Consider the following 21290-nt stretch of genomic DNA (forward strand, 5'->3'; position numbering starts at 1 on the left):
TGGATTCTTTAGCGTCCAGGTTCAAGAATTTCTTTTAAAAGGAAATTTCGAGGGAGTGAATGATTAAGGGATGGAAGGAATGACACACACACACACACACACACACACACACACACACACACACACACACTTACATACACATCTGTATTACATCTGTATTACATACACATCTGGGTCTAACAAATGTAAACGATTTATTTACATTTTTCTATTTATTTATTTTTATTAATTCAATTGAATTTGGCAGTTTAAATGTTTTCATTTATTCTATTTATTTATTTTTTTTTATCAAATATTATAAAATATAATCTTATATATTATTTAACCAAGCAGGTATTTTATTTCAAATTGTTTTAAAAATGTGAACTGCTGATGTTTACAAATCTATCTATCTGTCTGTCTGTCTGTCTGTCTGTCTGTCTGTCTGTCTGTCTGTCTGTCTGTCTATCTATCTATCTATCTATCTATCTATCTATCTATCTATCTATCTATCTATCTATCTATCTATCTATCTATCTTATTTACAATATTGGAGAAATTGCACATTATAAATCATTGTAATTTGGGCACATACAATACTTTAATAAAGTATTTTAAACTTGAATAAGTGCCATGTTTGTTTGCATAATGATATTTTCTATGCCACCCCCAGAGTAACTGCTGGCCCCTGCCCTGCCAACCCTATAAAAATTTTTTGCATCCACCACTGGGCAAATATACAGTAGCAGATTATATCAATTTGTGTGTTTCTACAAATTACAAGGCAAAATACCAAATACAATATACAAGGCAGAATAAGAGATTTGATCTTCATACAATTATCAAATTAAAATAAAGAAATCAATAAATAAGTTATTGGCTCACGATCATCACACTGACAAAACCTGATTTAAACACACTTCTTCTCTCCCGCGAATACGAACGCTTTCCAATTCAGTGCTGGAGTACAGAATGAGAATAAATGCACTCTTGATGAGGGCCGAGTTTCAGTGATGGGCTCACGGGCCTCTCGCGGTGAAGTGCACACATGCTGAAATGTGATGACGGCTCGCTCGGGGGAACGCTGACGTTTCCTCCACACTAACGCTTCTCTTTCAGTAGGCAGAATTTGTTCAAATAGCCTGTGTTTCCGGTGGAGAAAAAAAAAAAGTGTTGAAGTGTTGAATTGCTTACTCTGGGAATAAATCTCAAAACTGCACACAGTTAGCATGCTCACTAATCGCTAATCTGCTGGTAAAACCGGTAGTGTACAGCAAAAAAAAAAATAGCGCACACAATTACTACGGACGCATTGGTAAACAAGAGAAGCTGATAACTCTGCAATACGGCCAGAGACTTCAATCCTGTCGAGATAAGCTCATTGTGCATCTTCTGTGACTCTGCATCAAAAGCTAGCTGTTTCGCAAAAAAAAAAAAATCCCTTTTCTGCATTAACCCGAATCTATTTTGGTGTCAAGGCTCCCCTCAAGGTAAGAAGCTTGAAAGTTGAGCGTGAATGAGCGTAGGATGAAAACTCAGGAACGGAAAAAGCTTATTTTTGGAGCTGCATTCACATAGTTTTTTCTCCGAACTTAAATCTGATAACGATTCATCAGCAGTGTTAGCAGTATTGAGTCTGATATTTACTCATAATCATATAAATGTTCAGATGCCAACATGGGTGATGTAAACCTAGCGCACGTCCTGGTGCTAACAAACTGACGAGATGGAATGAGAGTTACATTATCTGGATCGGTTTAATGCTCAGATCAGACATCACGCTGCGCTCGGTGGAAAAATAAACAAGATGCACCAAATAAGATAGTAACAGAGAAACTGTTGTACACGAAGGTAAGCAGTTCACTTCTGCGAGCACTGAGCACTGCTGAGATGCTTTCCACAGTGCAATGCATACAAACTCAGCATGGGGTTTTCATCGCTAGCAACAAGCGCTAGCTTAATGAGAGTCTATGGTAAAGGTGAAAATGATAGCGCTTTGCCATAGACTTATATAAACACTTAAAAGTAGTTACGTAGTTTAGGAAATAATCTCACCCTTGGGTGGTGCAGGGGTCCTGTGCTCTTTCCAGACATAAGAGGTTCTTTCTAAACAACATTCGAGGCACATAACTGTTTAGAACGTCTTTGAATGTAGGAGCATGAAATTCTCGCGAAACCCAAACCTGTTCCAGCGTGACAACGCCCATCCCATGTGCACAAAGGCAACTCAATGAAGATCTGCATGACATGGGTTGGAGAGGAAGATCTCCCGCTATAGAGGAGCACCTTTGGGATGAATGTGAACGCTGACTGGACCCCAGGCCTCCTTTACTGACACCCCTGTAGCACAAACGACCACAAAATCTAGTGGAACATCTTCCCACAAGAGTAGAGAATATTGTAACAGACTAAAGGTGGTATGGGATGTTCAATAAGAAAATGGGATGTTCAGAAAGGAGCACCTGAAATCGTATGGTTTGGTGTCAACAAACTTTTGGTCATGTATTGCTCACACTTATAACTCAGTGAATCTAGTAGAGCTGCATCCCTGCTACAGTTTCGGGGAAATGAAAACTCCTGGACAGGACAGAGTGCAGAGGCGGTGTAGCTTCACGAGCTGCTATTTTAGGGTGTAAATGGTGCTGGTTTGCATTCAGCTCCTGGCCTTGAGCCTATGCAAATCGACTTAATCAATGCAGGATATTTACCGTGTCTCGACTCAGAGATAACTGACAGCCCTGGCCTGAGCGGTGCCAAGAAATATTAGTATCCTACTGGGTGCAGAAAGGGAGCTGAGGGATGATGGAGCAGAAGAGGAGCAGCAGCATCTCAATTAGACAGACTGAGTTTCTCTAAACAACAGCAAAAAAAAAAGCAATGATCCTCAACAAAGCTCTACAAAGGTCAAACAAGGTGGTAGATTATATTAAAAATAAACCGCTAGCATGCCTCTAAAACTTTTCCTCAAAGCCGGCTTTTCCTCTGCATTAGCATGAGTGCAGAACGCAGTGTTTTGCTGACTCCTGACCTTGAATGGCTTCCAAATAAAGCCCTCGGCACACATTTTCCTGAGGAGATAAGTACTTCTATTGACACGTGTGTTGGTAGGAGGACATGGCTGGCAGAGCAGAGGGCTCATTATTAACGCTTGCAGCAGATGTTGACTGGAGAGAAGAATCGAGCAGAAGGTGAAAGAAATGACGACAGATGCACACGAGGTAAAGCGTGGACACAATGTCCAAGGTTAAAAGCAAAAAAAATTATAATAAACAGGTACGATAAACGGGGTTAAAAAAATCATTTGCAAAAGTGTATCCTGTTAAAAAATGTCTCGAAAAGTGCACAAAGAAACAGCGAGTGAAAAATTGCTGAATGATTGTTTTCTCAATGAATCGTGAAATTGTGGGAAAAAATATATTCTTACATTGTAAACAAAAATTCGTAGGAAAGAAAACAAAAATAAATTAATCCTATCAACTCAAAGTAAAACAGAAAATATAAAAATGGTAAATAAAATCGATTGAAATAATACAATAAAAATTATATAATAAAATAAAAATTTATAAATAATAATAGAAATACAAAATGCCAAAAATTGACTGAATTCCTATTAAAAAAATGTCAAATCCTTTAAAAAAAGACACAAAAATAAATAAATTCTTTACCCCCCAAAAAAAAATTAATGTAATCAATTGAAATAATCAAATAATAAATAAATATAAGAAAAATACAAAAATAAATAATAAAATAAATAAATAATACAATCAATGAAAAATTATTTGAAAAAAAAAAGGTGAAAAACATGAACAATTAAAGGAAAATGAATCCTGTGAAATATTTTACATGTAAAATTAAAACAAAAAAACAACAACTAATGTAATGTAGCTTGTGTCACATCTCACACTAATCATCACTAAGTTCAAATTAATCTTCATTCAGAAGGTCAAATCCTTAACCTCTACACTAACATAGGTCCTTTCATCTCTCTTTTAACTTCTAACTTCTGTATCACTTAAAAAAATAAAGGAGAGTATATTTAAGTCTGGTCTAAAACAAAGCTCCATTGTTGCTCGTCTTGTCGGGGTGAAGTTGTTTAATGGAGGTCAGAGAGCTGCTTTTGTCCGACTTTCAGCGGTTAAACTGAAATTGCGTCTGAGTGAAGACGTCCTAAACCCATTAGGCTTAAACGCGTGCGGTTTATTATTGAACGCCTCCGCACTTATCCTCCTATTTAACTTGTCACCTGACAAAATGGAAAGTAAAAAAAAAACATTTATTCTCATTCAAAATAAAAGAATAAAAGCGATTATTTTCCCCCAACCCCAGAATGAATGTTCTCACAAAGTAATTTGGCGTAAAACAGAAACAGCATTTCCTTTCGCGTCGTTATCAGCTACAAAGTGCTCGCAATTTAGAGCGATGGCATTTTTTACGTCAACGTTCCCAACACGCGGAAAATAAATATTTACAGATTGCGCGTGTTTGAGCGGCGCTCAGCTCAGACGCACGGCCGAATCCATCAGAGTGTCCTCTGTGGAAAGCCTGCAGACGTACATCAGCGAGAAAGAACACCGGAGTGTGATTTAGAGCGCAGGACGCCGCGGGTTGTTCATTTCACGCCGGTAGCCCCACTCCTAATCGATTAGCGAGCAGCGGGGAAAGCGCTGAGAGTGGAATAATCGAGCAGATTTAAGAAGTTCCCCATGTCATGTTTTTACGCTGGGGCTGATTTAAAGGGTCCCGATGGTCAATGCACTTGAAGATGTATAGATTAACTGTGAATTATAGGAGTTCAATTATAAGGGGTTAAAACCCTGACGGATAATCTGGACTTCTTCATCCTTTAACATGTCTCATAAAAAACATGCTGAGTAAGAAAAGAAACGAGCTCCTGCTTCCACCTCAGAGTGGTTTATTCCTCTTATACCACACCAGTTTCCTCTAATATCATCACAGTTTATTTGTTTTACTGAAGTATGACAGTTTTCTTTTAAGGTTACATCTAATGTAACATTGGAACGGAACATGATGTTACATCACAGCAGCAAGAAACTGTTCCCTCTCCAAACACTCAGTTTTTCCACTCATATACAAAGTTCAAAAAGCATGTGTGTTGTCAGAACCATACACATTTGTGTATCTTGTATTAGAGCAGATCAAATGTGGTGCTTTGAGTCCAATTCTCTCATATTGAACACTGGATGTTCTACATGGCACCGCATGGTAAAGACTCTCTGAAGATTTGAGAATTTGAATTGTTGCTCTCCACAAAGATGCTGTGGCTGTAAGAAGATCAGTAAAACCCTGACGGGTTCCACTCGAGAACAGACCTCGCGAGGGTCCGTCAAAGAAGTCGAGTCCTGTGTCAAGTGCAGAAGCTGCTACACAGATGCATGAGTGCTGCAGCGTTGCTTTAGAGAATGCACAAGCAGAAAGTCCGCTCGTCAGTGCTCAGACCGTACACTGCACACTGCAACAGGTTGGTTTGCAGGAAGGAAGGAAACCTCTCCTGAAGCTGCTCACAAGAAAACCTACAAACAGTTTGTTGAAGAAAACCAGTTCAAGAGCATGAATTACTGAAACCATGTCCTGTGGTCTGATGAGAGTAAGATAAACTTGTTTGGCTCAGATGGTGTCCAGCATGTGTAAGGGTGAGGAGAACCAGTCAAGCATGGTGGTGGTAGCAAGCATGGTGGTGGTAGCATCATGGTCTGGGGCTGCATGAGTGCTGCTGCTACTGGGGAGCTGCGGTTCATTGAGGGAAACATGGATTCCAACATGTACTGTGACATTCTAAAGCAGAACATAATGCCCTCCCTTCAGAAATTGGTTTTTCAACATAATAACGATCCCAAACACACCACCAAGATGACAACTGGTGAAGGTGAAGGTGAAGGTGAAGGTGAAGGAGTGGCCAAGTATGTCTCCAGACCTGAACCCTATTTAGCACCTGTGGGGTATCCCTATGTGTCTAACATCCAGCAGCTCCCTGATGTCATTATGGAGGAGTGGAAGAGGATCCCAACAACAACCTGTGCAGCTCTGGTGAACTCCATGCTCAGGAGGATTAATGCAGTGCTGGATAACGATCACAAGATATTGACACTTTGGACACAGTTTTGACATGTTCACTGAGGGTGTACTCAATTTTGTTGGCAGTTATTTTGACAATAATGGCTGCATGTTAATATATTTTTAGAGGACAGTAAATCTGTACTGCTGTATGAGCTGCACATGGACTCCTCTAAAACAGTTTTTTCCCTTAAGCATATGATAAAATGGTTGCTGAAATATAAGGGGTGTACTCACTTTTGTGAGATACTGTATATACAAATTCTTTTTTGCCCCAGAAAACATAAAAATCCCTCCAGCGAACCCATGAAGACGTTTCGGCTGCTCCGAATTCACGATTTTTGCAAATGAAAAATAACGAGGCCCTGTCTCATCGTTATCAGCTTTCAGCTGATCTCCTCAATTATTAAGATTTCAATCAAGCGTGTAATTAGGATTAGGATAGATCTCATGGCACGTCCTCATCGGGCTCGTGTCGAGCGATTTAGCATGGCTTTGAACACGACTCAGAGAGAAAGTCAAACGGTGACAATCTTTTCTAGGAGAGATAATGATCCGGACCCACGTCTCCGCTGGGAGCGCTGATGTGATCGTGTCCATCGCTGCTCTGACAGGCCGGAGAGCGAGCGACTTGTCTTACACACCGAATCGATAACACTGGAGAAGATCCTTTTCAAAAAAAAGAATACAAAATCATGCTGGACCTGTCCCTCCTATCGCATCTCTGTCTTCTGTCATCTCGTCTCGCTGAGCGCTCCCTAGAAGCTTCCCTCATCACGTGTCCAATACATGTCAAATTTAACAACCTCTGTGTGCGTGTGTGCGTGTGTGTGTCTCTGTTCGTGGTATAAAACGCCATTAAAACACGTCCACAGCATCAGGACTGCACAGTGATGTTCATTTAAACTTGGATCATTGGAAAATAGGTGAAGTATTCATCACATTTTCTCTATTATTTTATTATGTACATAACACTCATACAGTATGTGCCTGTTAAACATCTCATTCCAGATGATAAACTCGACTTATTCCATGGCTTTGCATTAGAATTTGGGGTGTGGTGGTGGGGATTTATTGGTCATGTTGTGCTGTCCAGGAGGCTCCAGTTCCAGATCATCCAGATCATGAACTTTTCAGTGAAGTTGAGGGTCAGGACTCAAAAGCGTTCCTCCAGTCCGACTGTAATATCAATTAAAATAATTTTTCATATTCCTTATGAGTGTAAGTTTATCCCTAATGAACGAGGCAAGGAAAACCTCAGTGAGAAATCATGAAGAAGCAACCTCGAGAGGAACCAGACTCAAAAGGGAACGCATTAAAACCGAATGTCCATTCATTACAGTTCCATCATTGTTGAGGTGTTCTGTTCAGTGATGGGCGCTGTTCATGCAACCGGTGGTCCTGAACCATTGTAGCAGTCTGTTGATGTTAATTCCAGTCCAAATCAATCCAATCCAAGTTCTTCAGTGGCATCAGTTCTTATGAAGAGATCTTCTGCTATAGAGCTCCAAACATATTGAACTCCTTCGGGATGAATGTGAACGCTGACGGCGTTCCAGGTCTCCTCACCTCACTTCCATCAGTAGAACATCTTCCCAAAAGAGTGGAGGTTTTACACCAGCAGATGGGGACTGAATGTGAAATGGAATGTTCAAAAAGAAACACAAACCAATCTAATCCTCAGGAGTGGACCAACTCTAATTGCTCTCTCTCTCTCTCTCTCTCTCTCTCTCTCTCTCTCTCTCTCTCTCTCTCTCTCTCTTTTTTCCATTGTCTAGTAATGGTTCTGGAAGTTCTTGACTAAATACATATGATCATGTGACCTTAAAGATCAATTAACATGGCCACAAGCTCATAATGAAGCAAAAGATGTTTAATGGATACATCTGAAGATTAAAGTGATATTTATAGTAAACTTGGAGAGGCCAAGATTCTGGTTTTCAACATGCTGAAGTTTTTAATTTTTATTGTAATAAGTTATTTATTTTTTTACCTGCATGTCTCATATACATTTGGAAATGTAACATTACAGCGATTCAGCCGTGAAACACACAACAAACACATCCACTCGATTCCTTTTCAAAATACTGTACTTAGCGCTTCACTAGCACAGTCTAATTGCTCCGGGGCAATGCAGCCATTTCCAAACAGCCTCCATTCATCTTCCCGTTTGAAAGGAAATGGTTCCAGTCCTTGATCTTTAATCATTCTCGCAGCCAAGAGCGCAAGGTCACCGGGGAGCGCACCGGTCCCAGTCAGACGCGCCGGCTAAAATTAGAAAAGCAATACGCAGTTTGTTTCAATTACAGATTCAAATCTAAAGTGGCGTCTTTTATTGCGGCGGCCCTGTTTAATTTGGAGCGAGAAAAGAGGGCGCGGAGATAAAGAGCGACTCGGGTGTGTGTTTGTGTGAAGGAGAAGATGAAGATAGAAAAGCAGGACAGGAGCATAACCAGTATATCAGCTTTATGGACTGCGTGGCACTCGGCTGTCTCGCTTTATTATATTGCGCAAACACACACACACACACACACACACACACACACACACACACACACACACACACACACAAAACATCAGATAAGAAATATCACCTCTTCTGTGTGAAAGGATAGAAGTTTAGGAACATCGTACATTAGCAAGAAGCAGACAGGTAGGGAAAGTACGTACTCAACTTCAACTGCTGCTTCATCGCTCGGGAAAAAAAAAAACACAACAAAAACGTATAAAAAACGTGGAAATGCTGCATTTAATAAATACCTGCGATTGTACCACACTGTACAGTCGATAGTGCATAAACGCAACTTGCTTTTAACTGACAATCCAAGGACCTTTGAATCACAAGACTGAATGGCAAGACTTTGCAAGAAAACTCTGAACTCTGAAGTTCTCTGAACTGAAGCTAAAGACGAGTAACAGTGCAAAGGGAAAGTATAATTGCTGTTTGAATTCAGAAGCTCCACCCTGAAGTCTGGATCTTGCCTTAAACAGGCGAAGTGAAACTCTTTTTCGTAAATTCTGCCTCGTGTGAAGAATTCGACTTCTCCGTCTCGTCCTCTCTCAGCTCTCACATTTCCATAAATCAGGAGCGGCGTCTTTAAAGGTTAGCAAAATCCGCTGGTTTTTTAATACCCCTCCTCCCACGTGGCTTGTCAGCACCTTCTGAAGCGTATCAGTCCGGTGCACAGCGGCCGCTTTTCGCTCCACACGGACGCTGCGTAATTGGATTCTTAACACAGGAGCTCTGGAGAAATATTAGGCTTTATTGTGACAGAGCAGAAACGCCCTTCTGACGACCGACTTTTTTCTAAACTCTCTCCCAGTGGGTTACGCCATTAACCTGTGAACTGGTAGCTCTCTGTATCACTGGGTTGCGCTTAAACACCAAGATGTAACCTGTATGATAATTATTATCAATAAGTCTCAATATTTCCTTCATTAAAAAAATATATATTTATAGTTAAATGTCATTATTTTTACCTTTTCAGCATGAGATCGTTTTTTGTATATTTTTTATAAAACAATATCAACCATAAAGTCACGCTCAGCTTTTATAGTTTCATACGACTTCACAATATCAGCAAGAAATACCAAAAAAAAGACAGAGAAAAAACGCCCTTTAAACCTGTTAATAATCTGAAGAAATAAACCTGTTCATTTTGCACAATTTGAGTTTTCTGGATCATGTGATCCATAGTGACCTGAATCCATGCTTTTGAAAATATAACTAGGACAGTCATTCGATCAAACAATCAACAAATAAAGGTCAGAAATTTAAAATTTTTAGAAACTGAAAATTATATTTTAAAAGAAAGTATTTCCACTTAGAAGCAACTAAGAAATCAAAAATAATGATTAACTTGAAAAACGTCATCGTTCACATCAGAAAAGATCCAATGCTTATAACTGTACCATAAAGGTGCAGCATCTTCAGCACTGGAAGACATATGAGGCGCTGTTTAGTTGTCATTTAGTCATTTTCAGCTCTTCAGATCTTTGCCTTTTATGGAGTTATATGGGCGGGGCTAAAAAAAAGCTTTGATCATTTACAGCTGCTGAGTCGTAATCAACATGTGCACATGTTTTACTGTTGCAAACTGTTTCCAAACGAGTGCTTCTGATAAAAATATTAATAAAAATAAAACCAAACTAATCAACATAATCTGCTTTCATCATCTGCCTTTCAACAGCTTTCTGATCACATGACCTTCCGTTTTAAAACCATTTAACAGCGACTTTAACTGTGAACTTTTTATGAAAAACTCGACAGTGTTTACTCAACCCAAACAGCGAGCAGCAAGAAACATTGTTCCCGGTGTGAATAATTTGGACCATCGCAGTATGAAGGCTTAATTAAATCCATGAGAATCCGGGAGGAATTACACCCGTGGACGTGCAGGCAATTTCTCAGCGTTTGTTTCCTAGCTGTGTGCTTCTAGCCTTATCGCAGCGAGGCTTAAGGCCACTGCTGTGCGCAGCAGATCACCAGCGCCGGATAACCACCGGCTGCTGTATTAACCTTCCACACGCCTCGCATGTGCTACAAGCTTCAAAACTGGGCTTGGAAATTCTATAGTATTAAAAAGAAAAAAAGCCTGAGGGAACGATGGAGTCCTGATCTCTGTCACCTTTACAAATCCGTCCAAATATGGAATATTTATTGTGTAGCAGATAACATGAAGCAAGCTTGTGTTGTGTTGCCTGCTCTCTGCTCTTCTCCATTCCCCACCTGCTCGCTGCGTCCGACACTGTTATGGTGCTTAGATAATATACAGAGATGCCTGGAACAATATGACACTGCGTCATGTGTGTTTGTGTGTGTGTGTGTGTTGCTATTGATATTCTAGACTTTTCTAAAGGAGATGTTTATGTAATGGAAAGAGTCTCCGGTGTCACAGAAAACAAAAAAAACACCCAATGTGACAAAATGGAAATTACTGATACTGGAGACTCCTTCTGTAAAACAAATCTTCTTACAGAAATATCCTGATATGTTTATTCCTAAGATTACCGTATTTTCCGGACTATAAGCTGCTACTTTTTTCCCACGCTTTGAACCCCGCAGCTTAAACAACGACGCGGCTAATTTATGGATTTTTCCTGGGTTTTTCCCGGTTTCACAAACTTCAAGCCAAAAAACTGAGCCCCATAACATTAGACCAATGAAATTGCTGAACGGGTTCAGGTGAACCAATGAAACTCTTTATATTAAATCAGATGCGCTCCCACTGAATCGGGCCGCACCACATCATAAATATGAATGATGTTCCTCTGACGTTTGACCTGCCGCTCACTCGGACTGTCTACAGGAAATGCGAATCATTCATCACGCTGAAAACAACCGGGCATGAAAACACACTTCACCTGTGTTCTGAGCTGCACGGCATCGGGAGAAAAGCTTCACCGATGGTGATTTTTAAACGCACGATGATGCCAAAAGATAAACTCTCAGGAGAAATAGTTGTGAAAGGAAGGAGGAAGACAGTGAACAATGACTTTCTTGGTAGGCTACTGTTTAGATACAAGCCGTGTAACAGACACTGTCTTTCATTAAAGCCTGTATAAAGTTCATTAGTTTCAGTGTAGACCTGCGGCTTATAGACAGGTGCGGCTTATTTATGTTCAAAATAAAAATCTTTGTACAATTCAGTGGGTGCGGCTTATATTTGGGTGCGTTTAATAGTCCGGAGATTACAGTATTTTAAACAGAACCATCTGACTAATCACAATCAGAGAAATGTATAAGCATAAAAGCTATAAAAGGAAAAAAAAGTCATCATTAACATATTGCTGTGGTGCAACAGGAATAAAACATCTGTATATAAGTAAAGTTAATGACTTTTAGTTTAGTGCTGTGTCTCTGCCGCATCTCTCCGCCCCATCGCTGATTATTTCCCTCCATCCGCATGACAATAAGCGCTTCATTCTTTATAGCACAGCCTTGAGGCCCCATTAAAAAAATGACATAAAGAAGTGAGGATGGCAGCGGTTCAGCTTAAACCTCTTTACAAGAACAAATGATGAAACCGAAAGCAAACGGCTGCCGTGGATGCGCCGACGTCTCGCAGCTGCGGATCTTAAAGCTCACGTAGGATCATTAACTTCAATAGCCAGAAGAAAAGCAGGAGCATCTACAGCTCCATCACGTAAACTCGACAGTTAGTATCGCATTACACATGGAAGACTTATGCATAGAAATGGACACGAGCTGCAGGGTCATTTATACAGGCCTAAAAAAAAACTCCTGAATGTGAGATACCGTTGATATTAATTACAATCCAAATCCATCCTCAAAATCCCTCGAAGCAACTCCATTTTCTCAGCACCGAGCCGTCTCCGATTAGACATGAGCGAATTCATTCGTAAATCAAAAGACGATTTAAAAGTCTTTACAAAATTATTAATAACAATAATAATAATAATAATAATAATAATAATAATAATAATAATAATGATGGTGTTCAAATCCAGTTAGTTTAAAAAAAAGAAAATCTTTTCTTTTGGGTTTATTACATGTAATATAAACCTTGAATCGTGCAATTGGTCGTAATCGATGTGTCATGCTCGCAACTGCTATTTATTTTAAATGCAAAGCCGTGTAATGAACATTTGGTCAAGCTCGAGTGTTTTTTATTTTTATTTATTAATAATCGAAAGAAAGAGATTGAAAAACAAAGCGATTAATTAAGATGTGATTAGATATTCATGTGGGACGAAAGCACTGGAACGTTATCAAAGAAAAAGAAAGAAATACAGTAGGAGGCGCACTTTCACCGTTAAGTTGTCATTTGGTTGTTTTCAGTGTTGCCTTTTATGGTGTTATATGGGCGGGGCTTAATTAAAACCATAGTCATTTACAGCTGCTGGGTCGTAATCAACACGTGTACGTTTAACAGCGTTACGAATAACTGCATTACTAACATATTGGTGAATAAAAAAACGTTGTCTATCGGATCAGGTTTGGAATATGAACGCTTATTACTATATAATTATAACTTATAGAATGAAGCACATGGCATCCTGACTGAGAGACGATGAGTTTCTCTCGGTTTAAAAGAAAACAGTATAACGTGTTGAAAAAAGACATTTATTTTCTAAATATGTCTGGGAAATAAAACTCATTAATGTTACGTTTTTTTTCTCTGGGATTCACATCAGAGTGCTTGTTGGATCACTTCGGCTGAACCCGTGTGTCTGTTTCTGTCTCTCTTCCTGCCCTTGATCTTAATTAAGCTCGATCCGTAGCAGAGTTGTCGCTTTTATTCCGATCTCAACCGGTGCTGAAAATGATAAACATAAATAGACCCTCTCTCTCTCTCTCTCTCTCTCTCTCTCTCACTGCGAGTATGTAATACATGAGATTGCAGTGCAACAATTAAATTACTTCCCCGACTGTAACCGACAGCTTGTTTACTGATCCTGTTTGCACAAATTAAGATGGGAATGCAAACACGACCGGCAGCGTATTGACCTCCCAGGCTGCTACGTCTTAATGAGAATCCCTCTGCCAATTCTTTCACCGCCGCTGCGCCGCACCGCACCGCGCCGGGGCCTGAGCCTCCCTTCATTCCGACAGGGAGAAAGAAAAAAGCTAAAGGGGAAAAAAAACACCCACCAGAGCCGCCGAGATGACGCTACTGCACTGCGTACTCACAGCATCAGCGCTCGTAATCCCGAACATCACGTCGTAATAAACATGCATCTATTTTCCATTGTGTTAAATGTAACCCTAAAGGGATAAAAAGTATGTGGATGTGCTAATTATGCCAGGTATGAGTTTGTGGAAATGAAATAGACAGAGATGCATGTTAAGTGACGTGTTAATGTTGATTCGTGTGGGACGACGGCCCCAGAGGCCATAGAAAGTGTGCGTCCATAAAACACGAGCACGCTGACTCACCGCGTGAACTGTAACAAAACCCGCCCACTTTTACACACCGTGACTCCGGATTAGTCACCCGGAGAACAGATACGAGCGCAGAATACTGAGACGAGGGCCGATGCAATGCGCACTTGACCTCGTTCTTTTTCATTCGTTTTTAAGCGCGCGGTTTCAGGCTGCGGCTCCGGGCGCAGATGTTTGCCGTTCGCATGATCCCCACCAGATTTGCATGTCGTTTGACTGTTGTGATCGGACTGGAATGCGGCGTGATGCTCGAATGAGCACCTACGGTTTAACTCGAGCGTGAGGCACGGTCGACCTCGGAGCTGACGCAAGAGGAACATTTCCATAACTCGTGCTCCACGACCAGATTATCAAAAACGTATTCATTTCATTATTGTGGGGAAAACATTCACGTGTCTCTTATTGGAAAATATCCAATAAAGTTACTGTTAAATGATAGCGTTTCCATAGCGATCGCTTATTCATGAGGAATTCTCGACAACCCGAATGTATAAAAAAGTCTGTATTATTGATATTGTAGTTTTCTGTATAAACAGGATTGTTTTCAGCATTTATGGAAGGAGTCTGCAGTTTCAGCACCAGATTTCAGTTCTGCTTTGTCAGTATTTTGTATTATCAACATCGTATATTAAAAACAGAGCGTTTCTCATGTGTTGGATTGTAAACCAGCTGAACATTCCCGATACCTCGACAAGCTTCACGGACCAGTGGCAGTAAAGATATCCTGAGGAAAAACAAATGCGCTTGATAAAGCAAACTGCAGCGTAATGACGAGACATTTAATCTGCGATGTCTTTAGGATTAAGGGTAAGAACTTGGAGAAAGTAATCATGCTGCTGTTTCCAGGTAAAAGAGCTAATCATCATTTTAATTAAACACTAATACAACGGATCTGCCACGGCCACATAGCATCAAAATGAGCAGTTAAGAGTTCTTTTTTTTTCTGCTTTTCAGAACAACAATGCTGAGATTTTACATTTCTGACCAGTCGGAGCCTTCGACATTTCCAGACCGTGTCACATGCACACATCAGAGACAAATGGCTTTAATATCAACACAGCCAGCTCTATTTGTCCCGTGATGGCTATGAAAAGCTACATCTCATCACGTTTGAGTAAAGACACTGCCCAACACTGCCCAACACTGCTCTATGCTGCTTAACACTGCTCTCTGCCACTTTATAGCGTTTTGCACTGCTTTATACTTTATCCTCTTTTATATTTTTCTATACTACTTTACACGGTGTTATACTGTTTTTACAATGCCCTTATACTGCTCTATAACTCTTTACATTTCCCAATACTGCTCTTTATTTCTTTCCACTAACCAATACTGATCTTTTTTGCTTTATGAAGCTCTATACCTTTGTACACTGCTCTTTACTGCTTTATACTGATCTATAATGTTCTATACTGTTTTACTGTACATTGTTTTGTACTGCTTTACACTGCCCTATGCTGCTTTATAATGCCATATACTGCTTTACACTGCTCCATTCTGCTTTATATGGCTTTTTCCTGCATTATTGTGCTTCACACTGCCCTATACTGCATTATAACTCTCCTATACTGCTTTACATTGCCTTATAAGGCTTTATATAGCCCTATGCTGTTTTATACTGCCCTGTACTGCTTTATAATGATAACTTTGCACTTCCCTACGCTACTCTATAACAGGCGATTCGCTGCTACATGTACTGCTCTACATGGCTATACGCTATACTGCATTTTAGTGCTCTATAATGCTTCATGAGCTTTACACATGTAACCACCTGAGGGAATGTGAACGACAGGCTGCTGCCTGCTGCTGCTGCTGAAGTGAAGGGAGCTCACTAAGTTCCTAACCTCCCCAAAACAATCCGGCGGACACCTGGATGGTTTGACAACCACAGCCGAGGTATTTGCATGCTGCTTGACAATCATTCATGCACACCTGCCTATGTGACGGCCTGCAAAAACAACCGATTTGCATATTCATGCCTTCCCCTCCACCACCTCCTGTTTTTGTAACAAATTCATCCCGAATAGTCTTGTTGTAATGCGTGATCACTGGTGCATGGGGCTGAAATGTAGCCTGGGATGAAATAGACCCAAACAACACATAATGAAGAATACACATTTTCATGTTTAATAGAAAAAAGATTGACTGTACAATGTGTGTGTGTGTGTGTGTGTGTGTGTGTGTATGCCATATTCAATGTGTGTGTGGGGGTGTATGTTTTAAATACTTTGTGTGTACATGTGCGCACGTGTATGTATGTTTTATATGCAGTGAGTGTGTGTGCTTGTATACTGTGTGTGTGTGTGTGTGTGTGTGTGTGTGTGTGTGTGTGTCTGTGTATGTATGCCATATTCAATGTGTGTGTGTAGGGGTGTATGTTTCATATACTTTGTGTGTACATGTGTGTATGTTTTATATGCAGTGAGTGTGTGTGTGTGTGTGTGTGTGTGTGTGTGTGTGTGTGTGTGTGTGTGTGCGCATGCGCAATGTATTACCGATATTGTTGGTGGCGAGCGGTGTTTTCTGGTGGTGGTGGTGGACATGGTGGTGGTGGTCTCGATGAAGGTGGTGGACATCTCTGGGGGCATGGCAGTGGTGCGGGCCGATCCAGCTGCAGGAACGTCGCCCACCAGCCTCACGCTGCCGTTGATGCGGATGTTGGGTTGCCCTGAGCGGCCATATTCAGCACCTTCAGCCCGTTGTAGTAGAGGCCCGAGAGCTGGCCTGAAACGGCCTCTTCCGGTCGGCACCACCGATCGTGATGGTGGCCTGCGTGTTGAAGATGGTTAACTGCCGCCCTGAGACGATAGCAAAGAGGGGGGATACCCGGATGCGTTTATTACACAAACATATACAAATAAACAGGAAGCAGGTCACAACCGAATTTAACAACAACATCATCAGCATCAGAGATTACAGATTAATCGTTTTTAAATTAGCGCAGCTCGCAAAATGCCATACGAAGAAAACCGTAAAAAAGTATGTACACATATACATCAAATCAAAAGGTCAGGCTATAAACTGGAGAATTAAGCAGCCTGGAAGGGAAGAAATGACTCGAATCGACTAAATGATTATACAGATTATGAGACATTTAACCAAATTATCAAGGAACAAAAGAGAAAAGCTGCGGCGTAAACAAAAGCGTGATGGGATATGATTCTGAAAATCACATCATGATGATGGAGCAACAATTTATGATGTACTTATAATGTTTTTATCATTGATTTTATGGAAAATTTACTGGTTCGCTATTTACTACTCACTGTGCATGCAATCTTTTGAATCAGAGAGAAAAGAAGAGCAATTAGATAGATAGATAGATAGATAGATGATAGATAGATAGATAGATAGATAGATAGATAGATAGATAGATAGATAGATAGATAGATAGATAGATAGATAGATAAAGAGGTTATTGATGGCAGAGTGAAGGTTAAAGAAGGTGCCGGTTACCTTTGTCGTGCAGCCACTCGTCTACAGGCCGGGAATATTTGAACGGGATTTTCTTACTTGCCATTTGCAATCTCTCATTATCGGCGTTGCCTTTAAAGTTTAAAAGAGAGCTTTAACACGCGGTCATGGCAAGTCAGTGATTTATTTTCTTTAAAAGTACTTTTAAACACGTTTAGAAGGATTTAGACAAGTAAATTTATGCTCTATTTGAACGCTGGCCTTCGTTGTTTGAAGCTCTGTTATCGTGAACATTCGGCATTTATCACAGATGCGTGTCGAACACTTGCTTCGACTCTCGGCTGAGAGCAGAGGATCAGATGCGTGAAGTCACATCTCGATCTCAACTGCCTGCTTTTTATAATCCAGACTACAACATACAGGCGGATCTTTTTTTAATTTTTTTATAAAAATAACCAGGCTCGGTGAATCATGTACAGAAACACAGTAACATCACTTTACCAGACATCTGCAGGAGGAACAGCAACTGCTTTTTCATCATATTTTACACCAAAGCTCATCTGATTTCTCACTTATTCCAAGTGATCAGGTTTTAACATAAAATTATTGCTACATAAATGAACAGATTTCCGTTTTTTGGTTGCTGCAAAATTGAGAATGTTTTTTGCTGAAACTTTTCCATGTGCTAAAGTGTTTATAATAAAGTGAGATCTGATCACGCTAACATCAAACACACTGTTTGCAGTGAGGACCCATTTCTTCTTTAATTAAATGGAATAATTAGACAAAAATACAGCTTTCCTACCTTTTTTTCCAGTATGATGTGTAGACCATGATTGGTGCGATTTAACACTCGGTAAGAATTTTCTTTTTTTTGGTGAAGTGTGAAAACTATTTAACAGTATTACATGAAAACAACTCAACAACAGCTGTGCTTGTAAAATGGAACGAATCACTGGAGCTCGCGAGTGCTGGCGAAGAGGGACGAGAACGTAGAAAAGACGCCGATGTGAGCATTATGATTGGTCAGATTAAACTCCGCCCCCACCTTCATCTCTAATATCTCAATTGATTCTAAACAGAATATTGCATTGGACTTTGATTCGGAGGTCATGAGTTGAATTCCTAACCACTTAAAGCTGCCATTCCTGGGCCCCTGAGCAAAGGCCCCTTAACCCCTTAGCTGCTCAGTTGTATGAATGAGATAAATGTAAGTCGCCCTGGATAAGGGCGTCTGTCAAAATGGCTAAATGTAAAGATGTTGTGTAAATGCCCTGATAACATGGGAACAGGAGGACGAGGCGAGTCAAGGTGAGGTGAGACAAGGCGAGGTGAGGTGAGACAAGACGAGTCAAGGTGAGACGAGGCGAGGTGAGGTGAGACTAGGTGAGGCGAGGTGTTCCACTCGACTGTCAGGTCTTTAGTGAACAGATTGCGTGGTTTGTCTCGAGAAGGGGCAGTAATAAGAATAAATGGAGCAGGTGTGGAGGGCGAGAGCCGGTCGGAGCAAAAAGGGGAAAGGTGGAGCGCAGGGAGCAGATGGAGAGAGCGGCCAGGTCACTCATCACCATTACAATGAGGGGAATGCAGCATGGTGCCATGAACCCGCTCTTCTTTACTTTTTTTTTCCTATTCCTTTTTTTCTGTATTTCTCTCTCTCCTACACACAAAACCATATTCATGACTTCCTTTTGAACGATAACGATGAGGAGTAAAACTGTAACCCTGCATAAGAAACAGGGGAAGTTCACAATCTTGACTCGGCAAATATATACGCAGCGTTTTAACCCAACAAACACTTTCGTTATTAGGTAACGATCGTATAATCCTTTAAGAAAATAAAAACAAATGGTTTATTCAGGAAATGACGAGAATTCAGGAAAACTTTGTGAGGTCGAGAAAGCAGGAAAGAAATCCCAGGCTTCAGGTCAAGCTGATGGAAAACAGATAGCTAACTCTGATTGCATGCTGGTTTGCACTGACAGCTAGATTACTAAATTAAGCCCCGCCCCCTCGCCAACTCCAACCAGCCAGAAGAAAATGACAGGAAAGTGATCATTTCTAAATTGCTCAGTCATGTTCTTGGACTATGTGGACGATTTTTGTTTTCTGAGAAGCTTCAGATATCCAGAAGAAGCTATTTCTGAACTGAGTAAAATGAGACGAGAGAAAAAAGAACCAATTTACTAAAATGATCCAATCTTTTCTTCACTAATCATCATCGGTGTCTCGAGCCGTTTCTCCAAAATGACTCCCCCGTGTTGTAATCACATGAGCGACCGGGAGAAAGTCATGACGTCATAACTGATAATGATGAAGCAATTCTCTCTTTACATCGGGCGCCACTCCACTGCTCCATTATAACTAATGGCAACGAGAAAAGGATCCAATCTAGAAAAGAAACCTAGAAACTCTCCAGGCATGTGGGTGAAATACTTTGAGTAGTACCTCATTATTATTTATTTGAGAAAGCAAATAATAAATCTAGCATAATTACTAGACCTATTTCAAACTGCTGATGTCCTGTCTTTTCCTAATAATTCATAGCTCTGCAATCGCGCTCCTCATGTGATCCAGAACATCGCGGCCCTAAAAATAACACCGCTGGACTGAAGCACCTGCATCCGACCTGCACCTGCTTCTTCATGCCTTCCCAAGGGTCTCGGCCCAAGCCCGCCTCCTCTCGGGCGCCTACAACACGCGACTCCTCGCATCATCTATAACTCTGAAGTTAGCGTAATAACAAATGGACACGCTACGTCGGTATCTAGGCCAGAAAATTGGACGCAGGAAGACCAAACTCGGCTTCCGCACAACTTTACTTTTCATCCCTGAGTGGACGTGAAGTTCTCGACTGCCGCTTTGATCCGTATGAAGGGCATGACAAAGGCGCCGGCAGTCGAGGACATGAGCGAGTCTCTTTGAAATCGAAAGTGTGGACGAGGGAACTCGCAAACCTGCCCGAGAGGCTCTGAGAAATCCCAAAGGTTTCACTTCGTATTAAATCAAAACGAGAAGTTTTCATGGTTTCGTAAAAGAACAACTACGCGTTTGATTCCTGATGTATCACAACAATCAAATACAGTCTGTGTATACAGTGGTGCAGAAGCTCAATGGTTAAGGTTCATGGTTACTGAACGGAAGGTCGAGGGTTCAAGCCGCAGAACCACCAGGCTGCAACTGTTGGCCCCTTGAGCAAGGCCCTTAATCCTCTGTCCCCCGGGGGGCACTGTATCATGGCTGAATGCAGCTTCCTAATATGCTGGAATATGCGTTTAAAGAATTTCACTGTGTTGTAATGTACATGTGACAAGTAAATGCATCTGTATGTCACTCACCTCAAATCTTTTATACTTTTCCACAATCCACAGAATAATGCTTCTCTTACTTTTTAACATGAAACCGTAATTTTATTAGTTAATTGAAGATCATTTTTGAAAGATTGCTTTGCTACTTTGTCTTTTTTTTTTGTTTGATCTCCTCGCATTCTGACGTGTTGAAAAGTCTGCTGGTTTGTTGGTTGATGCAGAGTTGAAGTGTACAATCTGATTTTAAATTTAGGAAATAAAAATGTTTGGCTTTTCCCTAACATGTGTTTTAAAATTGAGGACTAGCACATGTTTAAGCCTAAATTCAATAAGTCAAATGCTCAATAAGTCAAATACTCAAATACTGTTCAAATCAGATACTCCAAGACATTTACTCAAGTCATAATGAAATCGGACTGATAAAATTCTAATGAAGTAAATTGTGCAGTAAAGTATCGATACTTTTACTCTTCACACCTCTGCCCCTTCTACCTTTCTGATTACAGATCTGACTCGTCCACATTGACCCAGCTTCCTGCATTAAGCCTACAGTCTGTGGAAAAAATCCCTTTGTTCAGTTCCTAACTCCAAAACTCTGTCATAAAAAAAGC

General features: G+C 40.6%; 1 protein-coding gene across 1 annotated transcript in view; it reads right to left on the reverse strand.

Annotated features, from left to right (window-relative positions):
- The window catches only part of nrxn3a (neurexin 3a), a 303444-nt gene that overhangs the window by 18904 nt on the left and 263250 nt on the right, over nt 1-21290 (reverse strand). Inside the window, 4 exon segments of the mRNA XM_046855388.1 lie at nt 16453-16625; nt 16628-16684; nt 16687-16755; nt 17414-17503. Coding sequence (XP_046711344.1) covers nt 16453-16625; nt 16628-16684; nt 16687-16755; nt 17414-17503 — 389 coding nt within the window.

This window comes from Silurus meridionalis, chromosome 8 (genome assembly GCF_014805685.1).
Source record: "Silurus meridionalis isolate SWU-2019-XX chromosome 8, ASM1480568v1, whole genome shotgun sequence".
Classification (NCBI taxonomy): Eukaryota; Metazoa; Chordata; class Actinopteri; order Siluriformes; family Siluridae; genus Silurus; species Silurus meridionalis.